This window comes from Pyrus communis, chromosome 14 (genome assembly GCF_041283825.1).
Source record: "Pyrus communis isolate YQ-2024b chromosome 14, ASM4128382v1, whole genome shotgun sequence".
Classification (NCBI taxonomy): domain Eukaryota; kingdom Viridiplantae; phylum Streptophyta; class Magnoliopsida; order Rosales; family Rosaceae; genus Pyrus; species Pyrus communis.
Genome location: NC_142578.1, coordinates 1,967,413 through 1,994,543, shown reverse-complemented (window position 1 = coordinate 1,994,543; position 27,131 = coordinate 1,967,413). Strand labels below are relative to the sequence as shown.

The 27,131-nt window shown below is 39.0% G+C and overlaps 7 protein-coding genes across 8 annotated transcripts; 4 read left to right on the top strand and 3 right to left on the bottom strand.

The window, feature by feature from the left end:
• The first annotated feature begins 1,844 nt into the window (after positions 1–1,844).
• Positions 1,845–5,189, top strand: LOC137712723 (phosphatidylinositol 4-kinase gamma 5). Its single transcript, XM_068451868.2, has 2 exons — positions 1,845–2,290; positions 2,785–5,189. The coding sequence occupies exon 2, from the start codon at positions 2,905–2,907 to the stop codon at positions 4,807–4,809; it is 1,905 nt and encodes a 634-aa protein (XP_068307969.2). The 5' UTR covers positions 1,845–2,290; positions 2,785–2,904; the 3' UTR covers positions 4,810–5,189.
• Positions 5,190–6,511: 1,322 nt separating this feature from the next.
• On the bottom strand, positions 6,512–7,267 carry LOC148691076 (uncharacterized). Its single transcript, XM_088684122.1, has 3 exons — positions 7,186–7,267; positions 6,971–7,050; positions 6,512–6,751 (listed from the first exon to the last, which is right to left on the bottom strand). Exons 1-3 carry the CDS (start codon positions 7,265–7,267, stop codon positions 6,512–6,514), a joined length of 402 nt encoding a protein of 133 aa, XP_088540248.1.
• Positions 7,268–10,707: 3,440 nt separating this feature from the next.
• Positions 10,708–12,198, bottom strand: LOC148691075 (uncharacterized). Of its 2 annotated transcripts, none has more exons than XM_088684726.1 (2): positions 11,344–12,198; positions 10,708–11,122 (listed from the first exon to the last, which is right to left on the bottom strand). In XM_088684726.1, exons 1-2 carry the CDS (start codon positions 12,163–12,165, stop codon positions 10,991–10,993), a joined length of 954 nt encoding a protein of 317 aa, XP_088540852.1. In that variant the 5' UTR covers positions 12,166–12,198; the 3' UTR covers positions 10,708–10,990. The 2 variants fall into 2 exon arrangements, with proteins under 2 accessions (XP_088540852.1, XP_088540853.1); XM_088684727.1 differs by having other exon boundaries at positions 11,021–11,192.
• A 151-nt stretch (positions 12,199–12,349) lies between these two features.
• LOC137713876 (protein ENHANCER OF LHP1 1-like) lies at positions 12,350–17,645 on the top strand. Its single transcript, XM_088684725.1, has 12 exons — positions 12,350–12,756; positions 13,077–14,194; positions 14,298–14,474; positions 14,785–14,898; positions 15,235–15,339; positions 15,606–15,740; positions 15,837–15,892; positions 15,972–16,074; positions 16,151–16,267; positions 16,398–16,524; positions 16,638–16,768; positions 16,852–17,645. Exons 1-12 carry the CDS (start codon positions 12,474–12,476, stop codon positions 17,275–17,277), a joined length of 2,892 nt encoding a protein of 963 aa, XP_088540851.1. The 5' UTR covers positions 12,350–12,473; the 3' UTR covers positions 17,278–17,645.
• An 803-nt stretch (positions 17,646–18,448) lies between these two features.
• On the top strand, positions 18,449–20,160 carry LOC137713180 (uncharacterized). Its single transcript, XM_068452446.2, has one exon. It carries the CDS (start codon positions 18,560–18,562, stop codon positions 19,976–19,978), a length of 1,419 nt encoding a protein of 472 aa, XP_068308547.2. The 5' UTR covers positions 18,449–18,559; the 3' UTR covers positions 19,979–20,160.
• Positions 20,161–22,184: 2,024 nt separating this feature from the next.
• Positions 22,185–22,963, top strand: LOC137711853 (basic leucine zipper 8-like). The gene has a single exon (XM_068451012.2). The coding sequence runs from the start codon at positions 22,231–22,233 to the stop codon at positions 22,750–22,752; it is 522 nt and encodes a 173-aa protein (XP_068307113.2). The 5' UTR covers positions 22,185–22,230; the 3' UTR covers positions 22,753–22,963.
• Positions 22,964–23,062: 99 nt separating this feature from the next.
• On the bottom strand, positions 23,063–25,845 carry LOC137711854 (uncharacterized). The gene is made up of 5 exons (XM_068451013.2): positions 25,663–25,845; positions 25,456–25,529; positions 23,596–23,699; positions 23,428–23,482; positions 23,063–23,344 (listed from the first exon to the last, which is right to left on the bottom strand). Exons 1-5 carry the CDS (start codon positions 25,768–25,770, stop codon positions 23,206–23,208), a joined length of 480 nt encoding a protein of 159 aa, XP_068307114.1. The 5' UTR covers positions 25,771–25,845; the 3' UTR covers positions 23,063–23,205.
• Positions 25,846–27,131: the final 1,286 nt, after the last annotated feature.

Genomic DNA, 27,131 nt, shown 5'->3' with positions numbered 1-27,131 from the left:
TGGTATAACAAAATGAGTGTCGTTGGATTGAATTGTCATGTGCTTATATATTTGAAGTTTGAGTTTGATTGTATCAAGATGCATTCATGTGTGACGAATGTTTTCACCAATCTGAATCTATATGATATTACTTGATTTCGTTTTATTTATTTATTTAGTTCTCTAAGTACAAATACAATTTTACAATATGAAATTCTAAGAGCTTTAAATATAGTGCCAGGTGTTGGAATTTGGGTGTAAGAAAGCGAACATGCTACTTTATTCCATTGACATAACACACACTGTTTACAACTAAATGAATCATGATTTGTATGAATGTGTAGATGGGGAGTATTGGTCAAGGAAAATAACTTTCACACACTCATTTTCATTTTCTCCTCATGCATATTATGTTTATTTCTTACCATTGGATTGAACAAAGTTTATTATTACCGATGCGCATGAAACTTAATTCTGATAATATTTTTCGGCTTGGAACTCAAAAGCTGTCACTTTACACCCTAATACTCAATATTTGCTTCACTTTGTCGGAATTTCATCTATTTTGTCAAAATGACAATATTACCCCCAACAAGTCAACATATTTGACTCCATTTACAAAATAGACAGAATCTTGCTAAATTGAAACAAATATCGAGTTTCAAGATGTTAGATAATTTTTTAATTTCAAAGAGTAAAGTAAGATCATAATTCAGTTATCGATAATATTAATAAAAATAAAATAAATCATCGAATAATGTCACATCCCGGCCCGGGGCGGATCACTTCCCAGGCCCGCTCCACCACTGTAACACGATATTGTCATAATATTTTTCGGCTTGAAACTCAAAAGCTGTCACTTTACACCCTAATACTCAATATTTGCTTCACTTTGTCGGAATTTCGTCTATTTTGTCAAAATGACAATATTACCCCCAACAAGTCAACATATTTGACTCCATTTACAAAATAGACAGAATCTTGCTAAATTGAAACAAATATCGAGTTTCAAGATGTTAGATAATTTTTTAATTTCAAAGAGTAAAGTAAGATCATAATTCAGTTATCGAGAATATTAATAAAAATAAATCATCGAATAATGTCACATCCCGGTCCGGGGCGGATCACTTCCCGGGCCCGCTCCACCACTATAACACGATATTGTCCGCTTTGGGCTTACCATTCCCTCATGGTTTTGTTTTTGGGAACTCACAAGCAACTTCCCAGTGGGTCATCCATCATGGGATTGCTCTAGCCCCCTTCTCGCTTAACTTCGGAGTTCCTACGAAACCCGAAGCCAATGAGCTCCCAAAAGGCATCGTGCTAGGTAGGGATGGGAATATACATTTAAGGATGTGGTATGTGGTATCAGAGCCTAACCCTGGCTGTGATGTGCCGATGAGGACGTCGGACCCCTAAGGGGGTAGATTGTGACATCCCACATCGCCCAGGGGAGTGATCCTTAAATGTATATTCTCATCCCTACCTAGCACGAGGCCTTTTGGGAGCTCACTGGCTTCGGGTTTCGTAGGAACTCCGAAGTTAAGCGAGAAGGGGGCTAGAGCAATCCCATGATGGGTGACCCACTGGGAAGTTGCTCGCGAGTTCCCAAAAACAAAACCGTGAGGGAATAGTAAGCCCAAAGCGGACAATATCGTGCTACAGTGGTGGAGCGGGTCCGGGAAGTGATCCACCCTGGACCGAGATGTGACAAATAAACTTTAATCATGACACGTAAAAAAATGATCTACATAAAACTCATTCACCGTCACGCGACAACGATTGAATAATACATGTTGGTTTTAGGACATACCTCTTGAAATAAAAATCTGATTTAGATAGCATTGTAAAATAAAATATTCCCTGCGGTCCAGCCTGGGCTCATGCTGCAAGCCGGTAAACAAGCGGCAAATGTAATTACATACGTACACGATAAGACCCCCCTCTCACCGTCCCGCCAAAAATATTTCCACGCATTCGACGCGCTATTCTCCGTACAGATTCATCACGATCTGAATCAACAGCCATGATCACGTTCCTCTCTCGATCCTACGGTCGATATGATCAGGTGTTTGTCGTAAATTCACGAAAAATGGAACCGACGTAGAAGATAGGGAGAGAGGATATGGTGGCTTTTGGTGGAAGACAAACGCTGTGCTGGAAGAAGAAGCCATGACCCTGATGGCTGAATCTTTTAGCCGTCGGATCTTCTCCGTGTCCTCTGATGATCGTCAGCTCTTCTTCTCCTTCTTCTCTCTCCGTGTATCTCGCTGATCTCGCCGTCGAAGATTTTTGATTTCGGAGACCGCCGGTGAGGTTTCAAATGTTTGATATCTTCTCTTGTGATCTTTCTTTTGGTTTCTCACTTTTCAATTTGATTTTCTTGCTGTTTGTGATTTATATTTTCTCTGCGTAATCCTCCGTTTGGTTGGCGAGAAACTGCGGGAAAGCGAGCCAAACAACAATTGACTTTTTATTTTTATTTTCAAATTTTTAGTAGATTGAGATTAAATACTCGATTTTTTTCCGAATATCCGTACGATTTGGCGTAATTTTTATTTTTTTTCCTGCGCATTTTTCCAGCAACTTTCTCAGCAACCAAACAGACAGTAAGACCAGTAAAAGAAAATTCAGTGATCTTTGTGTACACTAAAAATAGTCAATTCTGAGAGTAATCAAGATTTAGGCATTTTATGGAGAAATTAAATAGTTAGAAAGCTTGATTACAAGTAGTTTGACGATTTTGCCTTACTTCTTGTTAATATGATGGATGAAATGAGACGTATTTACACCGTTTCTTGGCAGGTTTTCGGTTTGCTGAATCGAGCGGCGTGATCAGAAAGGTTCCTGATGTAGTATCTTGAGTCCACATCTTGCCTGTGTGAACGTTATCAACGATTTTATAGAGTAATGTTAGCATAGTGTATGATTGATTTGCATATACCGCGCGATTCAACAAGGATTTTTCATCCTTGTTTGATGGCTACAAAGTTGGAGAGTCCTGTTAAGACCCAGATGGCTGTGACACTGCTCGGTGGGCTGCTGAATGGCGACCGCCTTGAGAGCGCGAGAGGCAGTCTTGCTCGGAGGAGGCGTGTCTTTGTGCAGACTGAGACTGGGTGTGTTTTGGGAATGGAGTTGGAAAGGGGTGACAATGCCCACACGGTTAAAAGGAGGTTGCAGCTTGCCCTCAATGTACCTACGGACCAGAGCTCTTTGACGTTTGGGGATCGTATATTGAACAATGATCTTAGTGCCATCCGCAATCGTTCAACGCTACTACTTGCTAGGAATGTCATGAACAGAAGCTCGTCAACTCCTTGTCTGTCACCTACTGGGCAAAATCTGCAGAGGGATCAGGGTGATTCTATTGAGGTTTTGGGGTGTCCAAATAATTTTGCGAGAATTGATGAACTGGTTAAGGAGATTGTGGTTGCTATCAAGAAGGGTTTTGATCCGATCCCCGTGCATAGTGGGCTTGGTGGTGCTTACTTCTTCAGGAACATCATGGGCGAGAGTGTTGCCATCGTGAAGCCAACAGATGAGGAGCCATTTGCACCGAACAACCCTAAAGGCTTTGTAGGCAAGGCACTCGGGCAGCCTGGCCTGAAGCGTTCAGTGCGAGTTGGGGAAACTGGGTTTCGAGAAGTTGCTGCCTACCTTCTGGATTATGATCACTTTGCTAATGTGCCTCCAACTGTTCTTGTGAAGGCTGCACATCAAATCTTCAATGTTAATTATGGCGTCAATGGAGATAAGATTCAGAAGAAGAAGAGGGTTAGCAAGATTGCGTCTCTGCAGCTGTTCATCCCTCATGACTTTGATGCCAGTGACTATGGAACTTCAAGCTTTCCTGTATCAGCCGTTCATAGAATAGGCATTTTAGACATTAGGATCTTTAACACTGACAGACATGCTGGGAACCTTCTGGTTAAAAAGCTTGATGGGGAGTTTGGTAAGGTGGAACTCATTCCAATTGACCACGGACTTTGCTTGCCGGAGCACTTGGAAGATCCATATTTTGAGTGGATTCATTGGCCTCAGGCATCAATTCCTTTCTCTGATGATGAGCTTGAGTATATAAGTAATCTTAATCCAATTTGTGACTCTGAGATGCTGAAAATGGAGCTTCCCATGATCCGAGAGGCATGCCTTAGAGTTCTGGTCCTGTGCACAATATTTCTTAAGGAAGCTGCTGCTTTTGGACTCTGCCTTGCTGAGATTGGTGAGATGATGAGTAGGGAGTTTGGAGGGCAAGAGGAGAAGCCAAGCGAACTTGAAGCTGTATGCCTCGAGGCCAGGAAGATCATAGCAGATATGAACTTGTCAACCTTTGAGGCGGAAGAAGGAAATGAAGAGTTTCTGTTTGATATAGATTGTGAGAATGCTGGGATTCTTGATCCTTCAGACGTTATGTCACATCACTTCTTTGATCCGGTTTCATTTCCTTTTGGGTCTAGAGGCGCTGATGGTCGAAACTTGCTGTCCAAGCTAGATGAGTGTTTGGAAGAGGATGAAGTTAGGGCAGACGGAATCACTATCCAGCCAAATTTGTATCAAACCGCTTCAAAATTGCCCCTTCCTCCGAAAAGAATAGATGTGGGTGGGAGAAGCCGGCTCCAGAGAGCTGCAACCATATCCGGAATCAGAAGAAGTGCAAATGATCAGTTACCAACCTCACCATGCTTCGTGAAGGTTGCTGACATGAGTGAGGAGGAATGGATTCTGTTCCTTGAAAAGTTCGGGGAGCTTCTTTACCCCGCCTTTGGCAACCGAAGGTCTGCAACACTCAGGCAGAGAAAGAGACTTGGAACATCTTGCAGATTTTAACCTAATTCGACTGCTAGTTTGACATAGAAGCGCGGAACCGCAGAGTACAAGCTGCCATCAGTTTTTGTTGGGGGATTTGGGGATTCTCTAATTTCTGCAGCAACGAAGAACATCGTCATCAGCGGTATAAGCAGTCTACAGTACAGTTATGTAGATAGTTTTAGAATCAAGAGGGATCCGGGATCAGCTCGAGTGCAGGAATAAAGATCACAAATCGGTCTTCTTCGTTTTCTGTTTTATGCTTGTAGTTTCCTTTCTGAGTTCTGGCAAGAATTCAGTTGTAGAAAACTAGAGAAAGTACAGATAGAAATGGGAAAAATCAAATACAATATGGTGTGTGTGTGTGTGTGTATATATATATTGCTAGTAGTTTCTTTAAATTGTTCAGAGCAGTGTGTCTGACTCCTTGCACCTGAGTTAAATACGGGATGAATCTCGATATGCTAGATTTCTTTGAATGCCTCGACTCCTCGCCCCATAAATGGTATGCGTGGAAAGCCTTGTGATCTCCTTGAATGCCTCGACTCCTGAAAAACAAAAGATTTCGAGTAAATTGGTTGACTTCTGTTTCAAGTAACAAATTTGTTTCATCAAAAGCCGTTCTTGGACGCTCCGACAGTAGATATAAAAGCAGATGTCCTAATTAGTTAACCATGACAGGCAAGTATGTGGCAAAAATGTCACACGTATGCACTTGATGTGTGACGTCTTTTGACATATACGAAAGACATGATTAATTAACCATGACAATCAAATATGATTGATTAATCACAAGTTGATTTCGATAACTTCCCATTTGGCTATTTGTCAAAAATCCATCATTTGCAATTTTTTTGGTTATATAGTAAGATTACTTTATTGCATGTAACTATTTGCCCCCCACCCCCAAATGCAGTACTTTTGTCCTTCCTGTTTGTATTTAAGTTCTTGTTTTAGCTTGCAGCATTTTATTTATCACTCGATTCATTCAAACAGAAGCCAAATATAGTAAATAATAGCTTGCGAGGCTAAGCCCACACCGTCCTTTTGGTATAGATAATGATATTATCTATATTAAGGGGGGAGGGGCTGAGCTAAGCATCACAATTGGCTAGCAATAATGTAGTTCAAATTAACCCTTGACGAAAATCGAACCTAACACCTTTCACTTACAAATGAAAATGAATATTACTACTAGACTGTAGTAAATAATAGTTAACTAGTTAATAAATAACAAATGAAAAGAAAGAACCCTTAAAACATATATATAGAAGGAGGGAGAATTCGAATTCGGAACCTTCAAAGCAAGAATGTTCTTAACTAACTGAATTTCAAATTTACAAGCCCTTGTAAATGAGAATAAAGAACATGATTTGGGTGGCTTGAGAAATTTGAACAAATATATAAACCTGTTGCAGGGATCCTTTCGGAACTCTGGTTGCACTTAGAAACAAAACAAAATATATAGCTTTGAACATTAATTCTATATTTCCAAACTTGTTTCTCTGTCAAAAATGCTTACATAACCGGAAATTGTAGCCTTAAAAGTAAAATAAATAAACAACCAACAAAATCCACAAAGATAAAACACTCTCTGCGTGGAAAACCTAGCTAAAACAAGAAACAATGAAGAGTAAGACAAAACTTTGTGCCCTAAAGCTAACTCTAAATTCAAGCCGCCGCCGGCCTCTCCACCAGTGCTCTGCAGATCTTCGATCCTTACTTAGTTATTCTTAGGTGGATGAGGTTTTGGGACATGGTAGTCAGCATTGAAGGGTATAAACCCAGGTATTTTAACCTTCACACGACCACTACTACTTGCACTTCTCAATCTACGTTCTCCATTGCTTTTCAACACTTCCTCTTTTGCCATTCCTAGATTCCTTTCTGGCATCATTTTCCACCCACCAATTCTTGTATCTTCAGCTTCTTCCACAGCAGCGGGAACGCCGTCATGAATTTCCTGAAAACGCAGTAGTTTTTCATAGAATTGTAAAGATCTGTGTTTAAAGTGATGCTTAAGGAAGTGATTTTTGTACATTTTTCACCTGCATATCATGCTTATTTATGGTTTTTGAATTGATAATCAAAGGAAAATCAAGACAGAAAATAAACAGGAGTATGATAAGAAGAAACGGATTGGTGAAAATCGTATTTCCCATCTGTATAATAGCTAGTGTACCTTTTCAACATCGACGAGGCTTCTTCTCAGCACTACTAAATGGCCAGTTTCATCAGCAGTCAGCACTACTTTGTTCATAGCTACATGAAGTATACAGAAAAATCGATTAATAAGGAGATAAGCATATAAGAAAATAAAATCGATTACGCATACACAGAGATTATCTCTAACTACTTTGAGAAAACATACTTAATTATCAAGTCAAGAAGTATTACCTCCATGTGTATGAGCTGTAGATTGTATTAGATGTAGCAAAATGAAGACAGGAACGAAGGTAATTAGCTTGAAAGACGCCATTTTTGAGTTCCTTCTTCTTTGATATATGTATATATGTAATGTGTATGTTTTTCTAACTTCGAAAGCTATCAAAAGAGAGGAACCCTAGTAGTGAAAAGGAAGAAGATCTTCATATATATATATATAAAGATCAAGCGGTCATAGTAGCAAAGCTACGGCTAGTACTAGTCAACACTTTGCCTTTCTTTTCTCCATCTATCGTAGTATTAAAATATGATTACGGTGTTTTTGGCAGAGGTACAGTTACCTGGGAAAAAGGATCGATGAAGAGAAAAAAAAAAGTAACAGAAAACAAAGCACTGTTCAAAGTTTTGGTTGATGTAAAAGTTGACAACGGTTTTTGCGAGGGTTGGCAATATATATTTCTGCAATTTTATATGAGAAGAGTTAACTGTAATTGTTAGGAAAAAGCGTTGCGATCGCGTGGAATGGGGAAGATACGGTGTTCAGCGCCTGTCTGCCGCCGTGCATGCAACGAGGAGGCTTCTTTTCGTGGCCAAGGTTGGCCGCATACAACTTAACCCTAGGGTTTCGGGCTTTATAGTAATTTTATTTAGTTGTCGACTCTCCTCCCCATATAAACATGTCAGTCTCTCCTGGGGTAAATTAAACTAACATGCATGGTAAAAATTAAGGTGGAGTTTGAGAAGGAAGCACATGCTCCTCATTTGACCAAGTTGGTGTTTTGGTAATTTTCGAAGTGTGAAGAGAGGAATATTTATGTAATTATATGTATAGTAAATTGGGTTATTGGATTTTTTCAGAAGGCTGCTTGAGAATGTCCATATGTGAGATTTTACTGATTTTATAAGGTTCCCCACCCCAGAAGTGGAATCGTCAACGGTGAAAAAAGGGGTTCAAACTTCAAACACCATGGAATGCATGGGAGTGAAAACTTTGTACATTCCCATGGATTTAGAATTTTGAGGTATGTAACAGTCGGTGAATTAGTTGATGGAATTAACATTCATCAAACTTACTCACTAAGGGGATGTATTTATATTATCTTCCTTCTTAAACGACTACGTGAACAAAAAGTAACGATGAAATACAAATCATGTGATGCATGAGTTCTTCGGATAAAGAAATCATGTCAATCTTGTCTTTAATAACTCATTGGAATATAATTTCTAGTGAGCATTCTTCTTGGTTTTGGTTGAAGAATTTGTACCCGGATGTACGGTAAAACAACTAGCTTAATATAGGGATTCTAAATGTATGTGGACATGATGACAAAGTTTAACTACAAATTTCAAATGCAGACAGCTTTTGGTTTGCGAGTTTGGCGTTCAAACATGGGGATTCAAATATAAAGGAAAGTTGGGTTGCCTTTATAAGACATGGTCACATGCAACCTACCTTGCCATGCATATATATGTGTGTGTATCATATTTCAAAGAAACAATTGTATATTATGCATCATTGAGATACTAATATGTCGCTCAGTAACTCATAGGAAATGCCCCAATAGGAAACATAACCAACCATTTTATGCAGATTGTTCCTACCTACCGAGAGAGCTTCAGTTTAAAGGGTGGGCGCCATCCGGTTATGTTTGTGATACTTATTTATATCGTGTGTCGTGTTTGTGTAGACTCACTTGTTGATTAATACGTATATCAATATAAAACAACAGTTAATACTATTCATTGCAAAAATGAGAAAGGAGAAAAGTTATAGTTTTATTAAGATAATATTATGCGATGAACAATGTTCATGTTTCATTCGTGTATCATGTACTCATCGAATCATATATTAGTACAAATTTTGAGTAGTGTGAATGTGTTAGCATCTGAAATTACAACCCCTAAGTACACTAATGCAAAGCAATTGCCCATTTGTTATTAAAAAAAAAAAAAAAAAAAAAAAATTAGTGCTACACTTATCATTTAAATATACCACCTCATGTGTCTATATAATGGATAATCACAAATTTCAAAATTTAGTCATTGTCTGGAAGAATTTTTAAAATGAACTAAAAGCGTTTTTGGTGAAATTGATTTTGGTTTCCAAAAGTTCCAGATATGTGTTTTCTGCAGAAAGCACTTTAAGTGTTTTTCTATGATCTACTTGGACTTTTACCAAGGATTAATTTCAAAAACATTTTCATCAAAAGTGTTTTCAGTCATTTTAAATGCATTTCCAAATGAGCCCTTAAGCTCATCTAATTGTAATAACTAGGTTGATGAACATTACCATCACTTGAGGACGGTGAGCAAAAATACATCATTTTAGAAAGGGAGTTTTAACGAAAAACCCACGTTACTGTTCACTTTAACGAAAAACCATATTTTTACACTAAAAAATCAAACCTGGTACTATTTACTTTACTATTTATTTTGTCCTTATCGTTAAAACTCAAAGTTTTCAAGTCCTTTTCATTAGTTTTCTTTATTAAAAAATGCCCAGAAGTCGAAGAGAAGAGCCAAAGATTGCCCAATCTATTTCACATTTATCGATCATTGATGTTGGCTGGATTAAGAAGCTATGAAATCCAAAGATTAGCGGAAGAGGGAGTGGAGCACCATTAGATGATTATCCAGTTACCGGCGAAGGTGGGATTAGAGCACCATCAGTCACCGGTGAAGCAAGATGGAGATGGAGAGATGGGAGGGAGGAGGAGATGTCGATGTGGGAGACTGGAAAACTTAAAAAGTCGGGTTTGATTAATTTCTTAAAATTTTACTAACGAAGAGATACATATTTATTTTATAAATTTATTTGAGGTGATTATCGGAATCGGATCTCTTTCGGACTCAAATGAACTGAGTCCAAGGATCAAATGATTCGAACCATTGAAATTTGATCAAACGATTATAATTATTATAACTTTTAGAAGGTCTCCTATTTGTAGTCGTTAAATTAAATTTCAATAGCCCCATATCATTTAATCCTTAAACTCCGATTTTTTGGGTCCAGAGGGGATCCAATTCCGTGATTATCCACTTAAACTGGTACTATACATTTTTTTAATTGATGTGGCTATCCACTTCATATTCGACGTAAGGTATGAAATTGTGATATGTTTTGATGGTAAGAAATAAGAATAATATTATTATAAAAAATAAGTGAACGCATGTGAATGTGAAGAAATTAGTTTAGCTCATTCAGATTTAATCAAAATTAAGAACAATTTCTCAAAAAAAAAAAAAAAAATTAAAAGTTCGATATCTGCAATGAGTTTTAGTAAAATTTATGTAGTGAATTGGTAAATATCGTTGATATTCATTGATTTTCTTATATCTTGCTACTATAGATTGAAGTTTGATTTCACCTCCCATTTCCATATCGATCATTGATTTTTCAAATATTTCAACTGAAATATCGACAATTTCATGGATATTTTAAATAGTGGTCGCAACAAAAACATATACCAATATTTACTGGTGGGCGTGTCACGCTTAGGCTTGGTTTGGTATTGCTGTGCTTTGAAAAAAAGCTGCTGTGAGAATAAGCGGCTGTGCTGTGAGAATAAGCGGCTGTGAAATAAAGCCAGCAAAGTGTTTGGTAAACTTTTTTGTAAAAGTGCTTTTGGAAAAAAAAAGCAGTATCATAGTGTTTGGTAAACTTTTTTGTAAAACAGCTGTGACTGTGTGAAATGACCAAAAAGGGTATATCAGTAGTGCATTCTAACCTACTAGCTTTCAGATAACCATATCGAGAAACCCCATCGTCAAAACACAACATAGTACTTGAAATCAAATATGCGAAGCAAAACAAAACTTAATGATGTAAAACATGAAAACCAACCAGTTGCAGTAAAAACCAGAACTTCGGATAGATAATAACCTTGCTTTCGGTCTGGTCTTGCTTCTCTTCCAACTCTTCCCTCAGCTTTGCCTTGTCCTTAGACACCTTCAAATCAATATGATAAAGTTCAAAACACGAAGAAACACAAAGTGAGCACCAACGACACAATTATTTCCTGCAATCATACGAGGCCAGATGCATTAATGTCTCAAATACTAAATGCAGGCCCAAAGTCCCGATTTGTTTCGGATACATTTCACCACAAAGATGCACGGGAAAGAATAACATCATCTTTAACAAATAAATGCGGAACAAGGGAGATATACCTGCTTGTTTTTCGTTATCCGAGGGTGATTATACTTGCAATTCGATCCAAACTTACAATTGCCAGTCCTCAGATAGTACCAACAGTCTCCATGCCTTAATGGGTACTGATCCCTTCTGCTACTCTCCTCAACAACCTCCTCCTCCACCTCACCACCATTCTCATTCCCTCCTCTGCTGCCGCTGCCGCTGCTGCTTTCGCTCTTTTCGCTCTCTCTCTCCTTCTCATTTTCCTTTTCTTTTTCAGTCTCTCTCTCCTTCTCTTCTTCTTTTTCCTCCTTTTCCTTCAAACTCAATTTCCGAATCCCATCAACAATGGAAGGATCGAAGCTCCGATCCTCATCGAGGAAGGCGGGGTCGAATTGCTGAATCTCATCGAGCACGGCGGGGCCGAGTGTCCCAATCCAATCAAGGATTTCAACAACGGACGGCTCAGGAGATGGAACAGACGGGGGATTTTGAGGAACGTCTACGCTTTCAGAAAATTCCGCAGGGAAAGCAGGGTCCAAGTTCCGAATCTCATCAACGATGGAAGGATCAAAGTTGCGAATCTCAACGGAGGGGTCGAATTGCTGAATCTCATGGAGGAGGGCAGGGTCGCGATTCCTAATCCTATTAAGCATGGCGGGGTCGAGTGTCCGAATCCAATCAAGGATTTCACGCTCGAGATCGGACGGCGCAGGTGACGGAACAGACGTCGGATTTAGGGGAACTTCGGCGCCTTCAGATTTAGGGGTCCGAATCCAATCAAGGATTACACTGTTCACCCGTGTGTGGGTGAAAATAAGCTGCTTTTGAAGCTGCAAATTGCAGCTTCTTGTCATCTCCTCATTTTGGGCTTTTTTTCACCCTCAACTTTGAAAAAAAGCTGTTTTTCAAAGTTTACCAAACACCAAAAATTTTCATAGCTTTTTTTCATAGTAGCTTTTTTTTAATCACCTCAATCCCAAACAGGCCCTTAGTAAGATCCAACTACTTGGTTATTGAATCTTACCCGCCAAACCTAAACCCCCATTTTCCCGCCAAAACCCACATTGCCTCTCTTTCTCTCTCAATTAAATCAAACAACAAAGAAATCTGGAAAATCCAACAAAACCCAAATCCAAGTTTCCGTCGATCCGCACGCAGAGCCATGAAGATCCGATCTTTGAAGCTCCGAGAGGCCCACAAGCCCACGAGCAGCGGCGGGGGGCCGTCGTACTGCTCGGTGCTGTGGGACCAGCAGGCCTACCACGTCGTGACGGCCTCCTCCTCCGACCCCACAATCGCCATCCACGACTCTCTTATTCTGTCCAGCCCTCCCAAGCTCCTCCGCCACCACCGCGACGGCGTCACGGCTCTCGCTCTCAGCCCCAACTCCACCTGCCTCGCCTCCGGCTCCGTCGACCACTCCGTCAAGCTCTACAAGTTTCCAGGTCAATATCTCCTAACCATTTCTCGTGTTTTTTTGGTTTTAGGGGTTTTTAGAAACTGGGTTTTTCGATTTGTTTGAGTTTTTGTCTGAAATTAATATCAATAAGCAAAAACAAGATTTGGTAGATTCAATGTGAAATGCTGGAATTAAAGGGGGTCATTGAATTCAAAGGCTCACTAGTTCTTGGATCCCTGAAAAAAGTGAAAGCTTGGATTTTTTTCTTCAGATGTTATAATTTTGAAGCGTTTATTGTTACAAATCTCTCTGTGTAATTGCTCTCGGATGTTAATTTGTGATTAATTTTATAATTAAACTTGCTAGGTGGAGAATTTCAGACAAATATAACCCGATTCACGCTGCCAATACGTACCCTGGCGTTTAACAAATCCGGGACACTGTTGGCAGCTGCTGGTGATGATGAAGGCATTAAGCTTATTAACACAGTTGATGGTTCAATTTCAAGAGTTCTTAAAGGACACAAAGGACCAGTGACAGGTTTAGGTTTCGATCCCCACAGCGAATATTTGGCCTCTATTGATTCAACTGGGGCTGTTATATACTGGGAACTTTCATCTGGAACCACCTTGCATACCCTTAAAGGGGTAGCTCCTAACTCGGGTTTCGATCATTCCATAATGAATGTACTTAGCTGGAGTCCTGATGGAGACAAGTTAGCCGTGCCAGGGTTGAGAAATGATGTGGTGGTTTATGATAGAGACACAGCTGAAAAGCTGTTTTCGTTGAGAGGTGATCACACACAGCCTATTTGTTCCTTGGCTTGGTCACCTAACGGAAAATACATGGCTACTTCTGGTTTGGATAAGCAGGTTCTCATCTGGGATGTTGATCGGAAGCAGGACATTGACAGGCAGAACTTTGATGAGAGGATATGTTGCTTGGCGTGGAAGCCCATTGGCAATGCACTGGCTGTTATTGATTGTATGGGAAAGTATGGTGTGTGGGATTCAGTGACTCCTTCATCAATGAAGTCGCCCACTGAAGATGTTCCCAATCTACAATCTAAGAACAGCAATGGGCTGCTTTTGTTTGACGAAGAGGAGGGTCAGGAGCTTAGCACTTCTGGTAGTTTAAGTGATGTTGGTGAAGATAGTCTTGGGGAATCCAAACCGCCTAGCAGGAAGAGGCCACACAAGCACTCTGCATATGAGGATGATTTGGAAGAGGATGGTTTTGATGGCTTTAGGTTGATACCAAATGTTGAGTTGGAGTCCCGAAAAAAAGCGCGTCGTAAACACAGTGAAAGTGTTGATAATGAGAATGAGGGAGCAAGCAGCAAAGTGACATCGATTAGATCAAAAATGCAGGTGGCATTCCAGCCTGGTGCTACTCCTTTGCAGCCTGGAAAAAGGCGCTTTCTGTGCTATAACATGCTTGGAGCCATAACTACAATTGAACATGACGGATTCTCCCATATTGAGGTAACCTATGGCATAAGTCACCAAACTCTCACTATTACGTGATTGCTTTTGTTAGCCCGGAGTGCCTTTATATCGTACTTACATTTAAGTGTGTGTGATGCAGATAGATTTTCATGATACAAGTCGCGGTCCAAGAGTTCCATCAATGAATGATCATTTTGGTTTCACAATGGCTTCACTTAATGAGAATGGAAGCGTTTTTGCAAATCCCTGCAAGGGAGAAAAGCACATGAGTACTCTCATGTATCGCCCATTCAGTAGTTGGGCAAATAATAGTGAGGTTAGATCATTGCCTTTAAATATTAAGGAAAACTAATGAAAAGGGTTTGAAAACTTTGAGTTTTAATGATAAGGACAAAATAAAGGGTAAAGTGAATAGTATCAGGATTGACTTTTTAGTGTAAAAATATGGTTTTTCGTTAAAATGAACAGTACCGTGGGTTTTTCGTTAAAACTCCCTAAATATTATGCATTAATGCTATATTCTGGTGTGTATAATACATGTGCACTTTGAATATTTTAACTGCCTATGCATGATGAATATGAGAGCTTTTGTATAATGTTGACTTTGATGTGTGATGCAAACCCAGTGGTCTATGCGATTGGAGGGGGAAGAAGTGAAGGTTGTGGCACTTGGCACATCTTGGGTGGCAGCAATTACGAGTCTTAACTTCCTTCGCATCTTCACTGAAAGTGGTTTGCAGGTATGCTGATATACTTCAAATCATATTTCTTTTGTCGCTGAATTAAGTTATTTTGGTGGAATGGGATTGTTAAGTTCTTTATGGCTGTCTCTTTCTTATGTTTGTCTAATGTTGACTTCTTTAGCATTTATCTCTCGACAAATTTAATAACAGCTTTAGCTATAATCTTTCATATATTTAATGTAAAAGGGCCAGGAACTTGTTTGACTGATTGAGGTTAACAATGTAACAATTAGTTAGTGCATCAAACTTTTGATTTTGAGTTACTCTAATTTGTTGACGATAGTAAGCTTAGTTTCTGGAGTTATATGTTTTTCTGAATTCATTTCATTACAGAAACATGTTGTCTCCCTTGATGGACCTGTCGTGACCGCATCAGGCTTCAAGGATGAACTTGCGATTGTCACTCATGCTTCCAATTGTCTTCCTTCAAATGAACAGGTCTGATTTTCAAGTGATTATCGATACTATATTACTGCGTTGATATGTAAGGTTTTTATTTTTTAATTTTCTTATAACAGAATTCTCCTTTTTCTACTTGAGATATGTAGATTTACAAGTCCAGCAGTGCATGTTTGATACCATTGGCATCATTTTTAAATAAAATCAATTATCCTCCATTTGTTCGGGCTGATGATTTTGCACTCATTATCTCATTCTATTTTATCTGCTGAAATGAAATTGTTCTTTTCTTCTGAAACATGCAGATGCTTGAATTTAGAGTACTCAACGTAACTAATGGAAGCCAGCCTCTTAGAGGACGGTTGCCTTTGACTCCTGGTTCACATCTAACGTGGTTCGGGTTTAGTGAAGAAGGGCAATTAAGCTCCTACGATTCCAAGGTATTTTAACTCTATTTTCAAGTTATTCTATTACTATGACTTAGAAACCGCTTTTGAGATTGGATATGAGCCGTTTTCTATATTCTTTTTTTATAGGGCGTGCTAAGAGTTTTTACAAGGCAATATGGTGGCAGTTGGCTCCCACTCTTCAGGTTCAAGATTCTTCTGCGAAACAATATACATGGAATGCTTCTCTAAACAAAAATCTCTAACAAATACTCTATCATGCAGTGCTAGCAAAGAGAAGAAGTCAGGCGAAAACTATTGGGTGGTTGGGCTGAATGCAAGCAAATTGTTTTGCATAGTTTGCAAAAGACCTGACTTGTACCCGCAGGTAAGGAATGCTCGCCACCTCCTTCCTCTCAGATGTTTCCTCTGCAAATCATATCTTGACCATCCTACTTCTTCAGGTGATGCCAAAACCAGTCCTTACTCCGCTAAATTTTTCGGTCCCTCTAGCATCCTCTGATCTAGGGGCAGAAGCCCTTGAAAATGAGTTTATACTCAACAACACGCACCTCGCACAGGTCTGTCCTTTTACCCTCCTCACCTCATAGCGTTTATGTTCTATGTTTGAGAAAAGAACTGCCTGCTCTATGCCTGTTCTACCTGCTGCTGGTCTATGGCTGAGATGCTCACACGTATGTTAACTGACAGATTCAAAAGAAAATAGAAGAACTGGATGCTGTCGGTTTGGACACCACTTCACTTGACGATGAAGCTTTCAATACAGAAGCAGCTCAAGACAGATGCATCTTAAAGCTTATTGCATCCTGCTGCAACGGTGAGTATTTTACAGTTTATTGCAACATCTGGCCTCTAATCTTGGTTCTTGATTCCAACAAAATGGAAAATATTATAAAGTGCTGAAATGCTTGTTTGTGTTGGCAATTTCAGGAGATAAGCTTGTGAGAGCAACTGAACTCGTGAAGCTTCTGTCCCTCGAAAAATCAGTAAGGGGTGCAATCAAGCTTGTCACTGTTCTGAAGCTCCCTAACTTGGCCGAAAGGTTCAACAGCATATTGGAGGTAAATATTTCAATAACTGATGAAACTGATTCGTTTCAATTTCCATCCTGCGGTTTCTTATGATCTTTCATGCCTTCTAACAGGAAAGGCTGCTCAACGAGAGTAAAATAGCTGCGGAAACCACCTTCCCTACCTCAAACCACAACGCATCTTTCATCACGGATGACATTGCAGCCGCAAAGAAAACAACCTCTACTGAGCCAAGTAAGTTGTCAGGAAACGACATTCCACTATCAACGCCAAAATTGTTGGCTCCTTTGTTTACGAAGAAAGCCAAAACACAAGAACCTAAAGTTGGAACAGAGAAAACAGACGAAAAACTGGCGGAGGATGATGTTGGGAAGGTAAAAACGACAGAGGTGAAAAATGCTACACAGGTGAACAACAATGCCGCAGAGACCAAGAAGGTAGGGGAAGTGTCTGAGGTACCAAATGATCAAGAAAAAGTGAAGAAGGCAGAAGCTCCTCGACGAGCATCTAATCCATTCATGAAGAAATTAATTAAGTAGATTAAGTTCCTCTTGGTTCCCTAATTACAAGGAGCTTAGTGTTTGAGCAGCATTAGTAGTAAAGTAAATACGACCCAGGTATCTATTTGTCTCAATATTGGGCCTGAACCTTGTTATGGGCTAAAAAGCAAATTAAAGTATCCGGTCCACGGCCCAAGCAAATTTGCTTGTTTCCGACATGTCTTTTCTCCATAGGAAAAATAGGTTCCAAGTAAAAGAATATATAATTGGAGTAATTGCTTCTTAACTTTAGCTCAATTAGAGTTTCGGTCGGTTCCTCAATTAAAAATTCTTGAATATTGGTTTTTAAACTTGTAATAATGTAAAGCAATGGTTTTTTTGGTTAATTACTGTAGAAAGTTCATGTATTTTATTGCTCCTTTAAATCTTTTATGTTTGAATGAAAGTTCTAACGGAATTAGCAAAAAATACTCGCTCCAATTCATAACAAGTTTAAGGATCAATACTCACGAATTGTAATTCAAAGACCAAAACTCTAATTTGGACAAAATTCAAGAATTATTGCTCTAATTTTCTTGTCAATGAGTGTTGGTCGGTTCATTGCATGTAAGACATTAATTTTGTTTTTTTTTTTTTGCAAGAAAATATATTACAAATTAGTAAGGTTAGGATCTAATTAGCCAAAAGTAGGCTCAATTATAGATACGTGATTCAATTTGTCGACTTTGAGCTCACACGTACATATTCTAAACTAAATGATCTACAGTAAGGGAGATTTGAATTCGTTTCCACTTTGAATAACCTTTACGATTTGAGATCTTTTTTGGAACTCTGTTTTCTGAGTCAACGGAATAAGTGAACTAGACCATTCATTTTAATATTTGATCCTCACTAGTCCATTTCATTAACTCACCCTACATAAAATTAAGGGTGTGGATCTCTTTCTTTTTTCAACGGCCTGAATCACTAAATTCTTGAACTCTGACCACAGAAATCCGAAAGAGATGGAGTTCAACCTTCACTCACACCTTCGAAGTTTACTGAATTAACAATTATTAACTTGGAAAATGTTTTATGTCGGAAATCAGTGAGTGACACTCAACAAAAAATAAAATAAAATAAAAATAAAGTGAGTGACAAACAATCAAACATGTCTCTCCCTCAAACAAAAAATGTGGAAAAACGAAGGGTGATCTCGTAATTTCAGAGTCGGCAAATCACAAACTTTAAAAGCCCGCAATTTTCCTCCCTCGGAAAATCGAAGCACACAAAAACCAGAGAGAAAGAAGGAAACTTTAACTCCTTAAGAAAACGAAACGACATGTCGATGGCGGAGGTCACCTTCCTCCAACTCCACGACGTCGACGACGACCCTCCCCACCTCCCCTACTGGGCACACCAGGACCTTGACCTCTACTCCTCCGATCCCGATTTCCTTCAATCCGATCGCGCCCTCCGCCCCTCCCGCATCGTCACCGTCGACGACGACGGCGACCTCTTATCCCAGTACCAGTCCCCCGTCCACGTCATCCGCAACGACGCCGTTTTGGGGGAGCCCGATTCCGGATCCAACCTGACCAACCGATCGGATTTGCTGGACCGCCGCGAGGACCAGGTGAATTTCGTGATGGATCTGTTCCAGCAGCGGGTCGAGCAGTCGTCTCAGGTAAACGCTCGCAGTCCCCTTTTGGTTTCTGAAGATATTGACGACGAGGATCGTAGTTTTGGGGTTATTGAGTCGAATTGTGATGTGGGTATGGAGGGTTTGGACCTCGATTTGAGTTTAGGGTTAGGGTCGGGATTGGATTTTGGGAATTGTTTGGATGGGGACGGGATTGATGATCCCGAGGAGGATGATTTCTTTGTGGGGAGGAGGGTGTCTGGGTCTGAATTTGGTGAGGAATCTTCCAATTTAAGTAGGGCAGATGATGATGCTTACGAGAATTGCGTGAGGCTGGTTGGGTTCGGGACCGATTCGGAGGATGATGAGAACGGGGTTATCGGGATCGATTTGAATTCCGGGGATGAGTATGGCGTGCAGGGTCGTGTCCATGGTGAGAATGATGATGATACGAGCATCCCGCTGCGTTGGGATTCGTTTATTTTGGAGGACCATAGGGAAACTAACGAAGATTTCGAGTGGGAGGAAGTTGAAGACGGGGTTGATGAGAGAGAGGTCTTCAGTACGTTTATTGATCATGACATCGAGGAATCAGGACCGGTGGCAGTTTCAGTTTTGGCAATGGTGGCACCGGAAGAGGAAATGACTGTGGAGAGATCCGAGCATGTGGATAGTTTGGAATGGGAAATTTTGTTGAATTCCAATACTTGGGAGATAAATCCAGATGTGGCGCCTTATCCGGACGATGATTATATTCACACTGCAGAATATGATTTGCTGTTTGGTCAATTCTCTGAGAGTGAGAATGCAACAGCGGGCAGGCCTCCGGCTGCCAACGCTGTGGTTGAAAGTCTCCCATCCGTAGTTTTAACTCAGGAGGATGTGGAAAAGGGCAATGCACTCTGTGCCGTTTGCAAGGATGAGATGAAATCGGGGGAACAAGCAAAGCAGCTACCTTGCACACATCGGTACCATGGTGACTGCATTGTGCCGTGGCTGCGCATAAGGAACACATGTCCTGTTTGTCGACATGAATTGCCCACCGCTGACGCTGCTTACGAGCGTAGAAGGAACCAAAGGCATGCTCGTGGGTCGAACGATGGTCGGGCAATGTTTTGAGATCTTCCTTCGGCATTAGGTATTCGAAAATGTAGATACTGCTGTGGTAAAGAGTTTTCATTTCTCTGTGAGCATGTCATAGTTCCTGATGCTTTGTCAGCATATACATTTTTTTGTGCTTGTTTCTTGTTGGAGGATGATTGTCAAGCATATAATGTAATAATATTTTGGTGGGTACTCAATTTTTGTCTTGTATTCTTATTTTTTGTGTGCTTTTTTCTTTTTACGATACACGCGATAAAATTCATCTAAACTACGAGATTGAAGATTTGAACTTGGGTACGTGTGCAAAAATACACGGCTCTAGCAGTTTTTTTTAACCCCTTCAGATTTGAAGGCACAAAACTACACATTTGGACAATGTTCATTGGTTTTTAGATACCTCTTGTTTTCTTTTCTTTTTTTAACTTTTCTTTGATTGGAAAAAGAAAAAATATATTTTATAAATAGAAAGTTAGGCATATTTAGGGTAAAAGTGAACAAGTAGTTCACCAAATGCAAAACAATCAGACGACAAAATCAATTTGTAACTAAAGAACGGGGTCGCCGAGTGATTGGAGTGAATTTCAGGTTTGTATTTTACACGGTTCATTCTGAGTTCAATTTCTAGCGCTGGTGAATCATATAATGGTAGTCAAGGGAAGGTTAAAATGTCTCTAGGATTCTTTTCAACCCCCGAAAAGATAGATTGTCGTGACTTCACCACTTTCAAGTAAAAGAAATTAAGAACTCAAAAAAAAAAAAAAAAGGAATTGGTGGTGAAGACATCCATCCAATGTTTCATTACAGACATTGAAATCAAATTATTGGGTAAAATCTAAATGACACATAAACCCAAATTTTTTTATATTTATTTTTCCATCCATCGTGCATAAATAGCTTATTAAAAACATAAAACAAAAAATGTGAGCATGCGTGTTAAATTATAATTTGCAGTAAGCAAGAATGGATACTTTCAAAGGAAGAAGCCAAGTATTTTTCCGAAATCTTATCCCACTACGTCCCTTCTATTTTTTCTCGCCGGCCAATTTTAGTAAAAGTGTTTAAACACACAAGTTGGTGATTACGTAGATTAAGCAGATGTTAATGATAGTCAATAGATTGGATTAAGTTTTCAGTAATATTTAAGTGTTCAACCGCAAAATCAAATGAAAATTATGTTTATAAGTCCAACAAATTCAGCATGAGGAGGATGGTGATGCCCATGATTTGCACCTTGTTTGTTTTCTTCACAAAATTCCTTTTGTTTCCAAAATTAGGGTTATCTTTTTTGGTAGATAGAGCCACTAAGTCAAACTTTATGCATGAGCTTTCTCAATCCAAACTATTGGTATTTATCACATAAATTAATCTTAGAAGTAACCTGCACGTGACTATCTAGTCTAGCGACATTCAGTTTTCAATTGATTGTAAAAGGCCTGATATTCGGCTCACACAAATCCAATGGCGAAGTAAAGTATAAGAATTCGATAATGAGTTATGGTATGTTGTAACTCGTATTTTTTGCCGCAACTTGGTTAACCCACTTATAATAAAAATAAACATGTCGGCTCACAGGGTTTGAGATTCGACTCACAAGGTTTGTATTGCATGGATTTTACAAGGTTTGTAATAGAGACCACCACTATTTATATTTGCAGCGAGTTTGATACCAAATTGTGACCGCAACCTATACGACTATATATGTTCCAAATATATCTTTGTAAATATCCTATTGTGTATAGAAAAGAGAAAAACCTAGAAGCAACCAAAAGAGCTTAAGAACTAAGTCTATCCAAAACAAGGACCCCTACTTATATAGCCATATTTTTCACTTTGCAAGGTAAACCTAACCATTTCATGAGATCACTTGTCTTCAAGAACTAGCCCTTCCCTTTACATTTTTAGCAAATCCTAATTACTCTGTTAATCACATTCCTGGCCAGACGTCGGAAGTAAGTAATGTGAGATTAAGACATCCATGTTAGCAAATCAAGGTGATCATCCGCTCTAATTCTTTCCTTAATCTCACACGCCTTTCCGAAAACCGTCATAATCTCCAGGTGCAGGTATTTGCCTTCAGATGTTGATATGAATGTGTAAAGACAAAAGATATTAAACAACACAAATTACATGGCAAGAAGAAGCTTAATCTCAATTAATTTCTGATTACGTGAAGGTCAAGAAATGTATGTATATATATAGATGCTAGAAGCTCACTAAAAAATTACTAAAACCCCTTTGAATTCTTCTTCTTCTTCTTCTTCTTCTTCATGGAGCCAAATGAACCAAAGGGGACTCGGTACTTACCTAATCACTGCCTCCCAACGCATCCCCATCCAGATTCCATGCCGATCTACCCGCCTCGATTCTTCCCCGTCTCTCATATCCATGTTCCGGCCCATGATTTCTCACCAAACGCCTCGTCTCTCAGCAACGAAGCTGCCTTCGATGAAGCTGGGGAGCCGGACATGAACTACGAAAGAAAGCTCAAGAGAATGATATCCAACAGGGAGTCCGCGAGGAGGTCGCGAATGCGTAAGAAGAAGCAGATTGAAGAACTGCAGTATCAGGTGGATCAGCTCCACTCTACCAATCGCGGGCTCTCGGATAAGCTCATCCAACTGTTAGAGGGCAACCAACTGATCCTCCAGGAGAATGCTCAGCTAAAAGAGAGAGTTTCTTCCCTTCAAATCGTCCTTGCTGATCTCATAACACCTCTGAGGAATGCCGGAGATGTCACAGGTAACACAAGTGGCAATCGACTTAGAGCCGAAGACTCAAGTACGCCATGATTGCCTGCCTCCCTACTATGGAGAATTCCACTTTGCTTCATCCAGTATAGGGGTTCAGTAGTATCGATGCGTAAAGTTTTCCCTTTTCCTTTCTTCCCCTGCTGTCTTTCTACAGGTAAAAACAGTTAAAGATACACGAGTTTAAATGGTCGATGTAATTTGTCAGCGATTTGCATACATACGATGTTATCATTCTGTAAATTGTCGTCGATTTGCATCCTCAACTCTACGTTACATCCATATGATCTTATCAATAAGATGGCAGGTATCTGACCCTTTTCGGTACAAATGCATACATCGACAGTAGATATAAGAAACTTCTGATAACTCGATTAGAGATTTTCAAAATTTTGGGTCCATATACTCCAAGTCATTTGTTAGTGTGCATCAGAACATTCGTTTATGAAACAATAGATATAAACAGGCCCTGAAAATCGAAAAAAAAACCTATCATCAATCGCTTTTCTTTACTTGATGCTTCCCATTTGAGACGTTAGGCGAGGTTTCTGCTGTAGTGGTAAAAGTTGAAAAGATGTTGCTCTGTTCTTCAAAACCCTGGACCGGGTCTGCATATGAGAGGGTGCAAGGCCATCTAGACATAGAGGAACTAAACATGATTAGCTTCGGAAACAGCAAGTGAAATTCAATTAAAAAACACGCTTCAATATACTCTACCTGCTCGACTTTATAACCTGATCATGTATTGTCACACTCTCATCAAAGATGTTGCCTGCAAGAACGAAGAAAATTAATTTTGAATAATTCAGCGACTTGCACTCATTGTACTTTGTATACATGTATTAAAATGAACCCGCATCATAGATTTAAGAAAATGTTGCACACCTCCATATAGGTTCGTCTTTGAGAAGTATTTTGCAGTCAACCAACGACTGTAGTCCACTTCATATTTCTTGAACTTCTCAATGTGGTTTGCGCTATGGAGGTCACTAACACAAACAAAGGACATAGTTTATCATCCAGGCGCTAGGCACAGGTTCAAATTCATGATATGACACGCAAGAGAAGTTAAGGCTCATTTTAAGCATGAAATATAACTGAGAAGCTAATATCCGGCAGCAGTGGGAAAAACTTTTCCGCTAAGCTGCACCGAGAGGAGAGCTGAATATGAAGAAGACATCGGTAGGAGCAAACTATAACAATGACAATTATAAGTCTACGACAGGGAAAGAGCGATAAAAAAATCAATGGGGTGTTCTGTTAAAAACTAATTACAAAGACTCAATAACGTATCAGGGTTACAGCACCCCTAGCATCGGAGCCATTGGTTATGAAAGTAACCTGATACGTGATAGTCCTAGCCCCTTAGAAATACTTAAAACTCATATGTCACGTGCATTTTGAATAACTGAGCTCATAAATGGTAGATCAACCAGGCATCAGTAAGCCTTTCTAACGCTCCTGCATCACACAAAGATCTAATTTGCGCACATGAAAACCCCCTATCACCAACCATAACCAATTCCAAGAATTTTACAATTACAGGGAGAAGAAATAAAGACAAAGCACAATGTAATAGGCATGTGAGCTTCTAGATGGAATTCCCATATACTCTACATTTTTAATGAAAGGGAAGATAGGTCAATGACACCCTACATGTGTCTGCGTTGGAGGTCAGGGGATGTTGGGATATCATTATGTAAACCAAAGAACCTCCTCAGTTTAATTTAAGAACGTAACGTAGTACCTTCTTACAATGAAGTGGTTAATAATGTCAATAGAGGCTTCCACTAAATTTTGACCACTATGGACTGCTAGATTACAACAGTTGTAATTAGGGAAACTTGTGGCTGATAAAGACTACCATTTCTGTTTTTGTGTGTGCAAATGCAAAGGAGAGTGCAAGGCTTAGAACTTAGAAGTGTAAGCTGGTGTAAGGCCCGGAAATTCAAATTCTGAAAATGGGAAGAAGTAATCGTGAAAATCAAACAAATAGAAAGTAGCACTACTATGTTCTCAATCACGAAACCATTAAAACACTTAAGCATACTAAAGTGCGGAAGATGAGAGAGTCTGAGAAGAGTTTCACAACTGAATTTTCAAAGTAATAGAAACCACTCAAACTACTGAGTCCACTGTACAAATAACTAAAATCGATCATGCATTACAGAAAATCATGTCAAAATGATCCACACAAGATCCATTCTTCGATCAATCTTTAGGTCGCAATTATCTGTAACATGTTCTCCCTGCAGATAATTAAGCTCTTCCTATACAATCTATTCAATTTTCGGGAAGTTTACTCGTAGCTCATTCCCATAATTCAGGACTACGCAAAAATTGGAAAAACGAGTATAATTAATAAAGTCAACAGCTTCATTAATTTTCTTTTACCTGGAAACCAATTCACACACACTTAGCAAATTACAAATGACAAACACATAAACAAGCATAAGTCTCTGAAGAATTGCTACCGAAAACCAAACTTACAAGTTAAGCCAAATAACCAGTAGAGCAAATTACACACAGCGGTACGAAAAATTACATCATTTTCACTAAAATTGAATCTACTGGGAAAAATAAATACCAAAAAAATTGAAAAATAATTACTAAAAAGAGAAAATAATGGCATGGTAATTGCAAAATACGTTCCTCAACAAGGAATATAAGCATGTAAGTTGAAAATTTGAAATATTCAAACAAAAAATAGAAGCGAAAATCGGAAGAAAAGAAAGAGATACTCACTCATAATATGCAGAAACAATACCAGGCTTCTTCTCCTCGGCATCCAGAACTCCATTGTTGGCTCCAGCTTCAACCTTCAACGTATTTAAAATACGAAACGGTGAAAACCCATAAGAAATCATTACACAAAACCATATGTGTGTGTGTATATATATTATACAGATATACGTATAGGAAGAGATGGGGAGACAGAGAGAGAGAAAAAACCTGTGGATTTGGAGGAGAGTGAGAGATGGGTCGAGTGGCGGAGTTGTCGGAGCTAGAAGCAGAGGAGGATGGCGACGCCGGAGACGACGGAGACGGCAAGCTCGCCATGCTCACAATTTTGCTGTTGCTAACAGCTAAGAAACTATAACAAAGTCCACAGCCAAGTGAAAAAAAATCGTGGCTTTGCAGTGTTTTTCTTTATTATTTATTATTATTTTTTAATTTTAGTTTTATTTCAGCGAGGAATAGTTAAGAAGGGGATCCCCGGATCCTTTTTCTACCGAATCCATCAAGTTCAGAATCGGAACCGTTTAAATTTGATCAAATGATTACCGTTATTATAACTTTTAAAGGGCCCTGTTTGTAGTATTTGTATCGAATTTGAATAGGCTGATCCCTAAGGGCCCCTGTTTGTAACCTTTGTATCAAATTTGAACAGTCTGATCCCGAATTTGGTGGATTTGATGGAAATAGATTCAGAGATGATCCCTTTCCGGATAGTTATTGCAAGCCCAAGAGGTAGGGTTGTCAAAGTTCCCAATAATAAGAAAACTAATTAAAGGGATAAAATAAAGGTTAAAATGAATAGTACTGGGATTGATATTTTAATGTAAAAATGTGAATTTTCTTTAAAGTGAACAGTATCATGATCTTTTCGTTAAAATTTTCAATAATGGCATCTCTTGCTTTGAAATCGTCCTGTATACCCGTTTAATACTTTAAAAATTAAAATTATATGGTTTTATATAAGTTTTTGTTTAATACAGGTTTTTTTTTTTTTTTCGTTGTTCATAAAAAAAAGAAAAAAAAAACTCTTAGGCGATATGCTTTATGGGACGAAATGGCCAACAAATTTTCAGTCAGACAACTCTCTTTGCCGACAAACCAATTTTTCAATGAAATCGAAATTTCTACTAATGATTCCATTGGCATCCCAAGATAGAGGCCATGTAGGATCAATAAATCCTTTACTTTTGAAAAGTCAGAATATATTTTTCGTTTTTGCTAACAAAATTAGGGTTTAGGATAAGAAATACAAGCCATGTAAGGTGCGAAGAGTAAACGTCCTTAATTACTTAAGCCTGGAGATGATTATTTCCAATAAAAAAATCAAAGGCGAAATCGTTCATTAGATTTTGTCCTCTTGGAAATGCACTTTGAAACAGTCAAAATTAATCAAATAAACTGATTAAGTACAAAACCTTAACTACAAATTATTGAAAACTTTTAATCTTTGTAAGCATATATGGATTAGATGAGTTGATCACGACAGTGTGCTTGTCGCCCTTTATTCAAATTCGAAAACCTCTCCTTGTGCAAATGTTATGGATCTAAGATATGATACCAATATACATGTTATAAAGTAAACAAATTGGTAACACAACATGACGGTTGACGGAAAAATTATTCTACAAGCAGGTGTGATGCTAATTAAGGGCTTGTTTAAAAGTGGGTTAAAATGACTAAAG

Coding starts and splice junctions, on each gene's coding strand:
- LOC137712723 (XM_068451868.2), top strand. CDS start 2,905: ATGATTGATTTGCATATACCGCGCGATTCAACAAGGATTTTTCATCCT.
- LOC148691076 (XM_088684122.1), bottom strand. CDS start 7,267: ATGGCGTCTTTCAAGCTAATTACCTTCGTTCCTGTCTTCATTTTGCTA. Junction 7,051..7,185: donor TACAGCTCATACACATGGAG/GTAATACTTCTT, acceptor TACTTCATGTAG/CTATGAACAAAGTAGTGCTG. Junction 6,752..6,970: donor GCCTCGTCGATGTTGAAAAG/GTACACTAGCTA, acceptor CTGCGTTTTCAG/GAAATTCATGACGGCGTTCC.
- LOC148691075 (XM_088684726.1), bottom strand. CDS start 12,165: ATGACAAGAAGCTGCAATTTGCAGCTTCAAAAGCAGCTTATTTTCACC. Junction 11,123..11,343: donor GGATAACGAAAAACAAGCAG/GTATATCTCCCT, acceptor ATTGATTTGAAG/GTGTCTAAGGACAAGGCAAA.
- LOC137713876 (XM_088684725.1), top strand. CDS start 12,474: ATGAAGATCCGATCTTTGAAGCTCCGAGAGGCCCACAAGCCCACGAGC. Junction 12,757..13,076: donor CAAGCTCTACAAGTTTCCAG/GTCAATATCTCC, acceptor TAAACTTGCTAG/GTGGAGAATTTCAGACAAAT. Junction 14,475..14,784: donor GTTGGGCAAATAATAGTGAG/GTTAGATCATTG, acceptor ATGCAAACCCAG/TGGTCTATGCGATTGGAGGG.
- LOC137713180 (XM_068452446.2), top strand. CDS start 18,560: ATGTCGATGGCGGAGGTCACCTTCCTCCAACTCCACGACGTCGACGAC.
- LOC137711853 (XM_068451012.2), top strand. CDS start 22,231: ATGGAGCCAAATGAACCAAAGGGGACTCGGTACTTACCTAATCACTGC.
- LOC137711854 (XM_068451013.2), bottom strand. CDS start 25,770: ATGGCGAGCTTGCCGTCTCCGTCGTCTCCGGCGTCGCCATCCTCCTCT. Junction 25,530..25,662: donor ACTCTCCTCCAAATCCACAG/GTTTTTTCTCTC, acceptor AATACGTTGAAG/GTTGAAGCTGGAGCCAACAA. Junction 23,483..23,595: donor AAAGACGAACCTATATGGAG/GTGTGCAACATT, acceptor TCGTTCTTGCAG/GCAACATCTTTGATGAGAGT.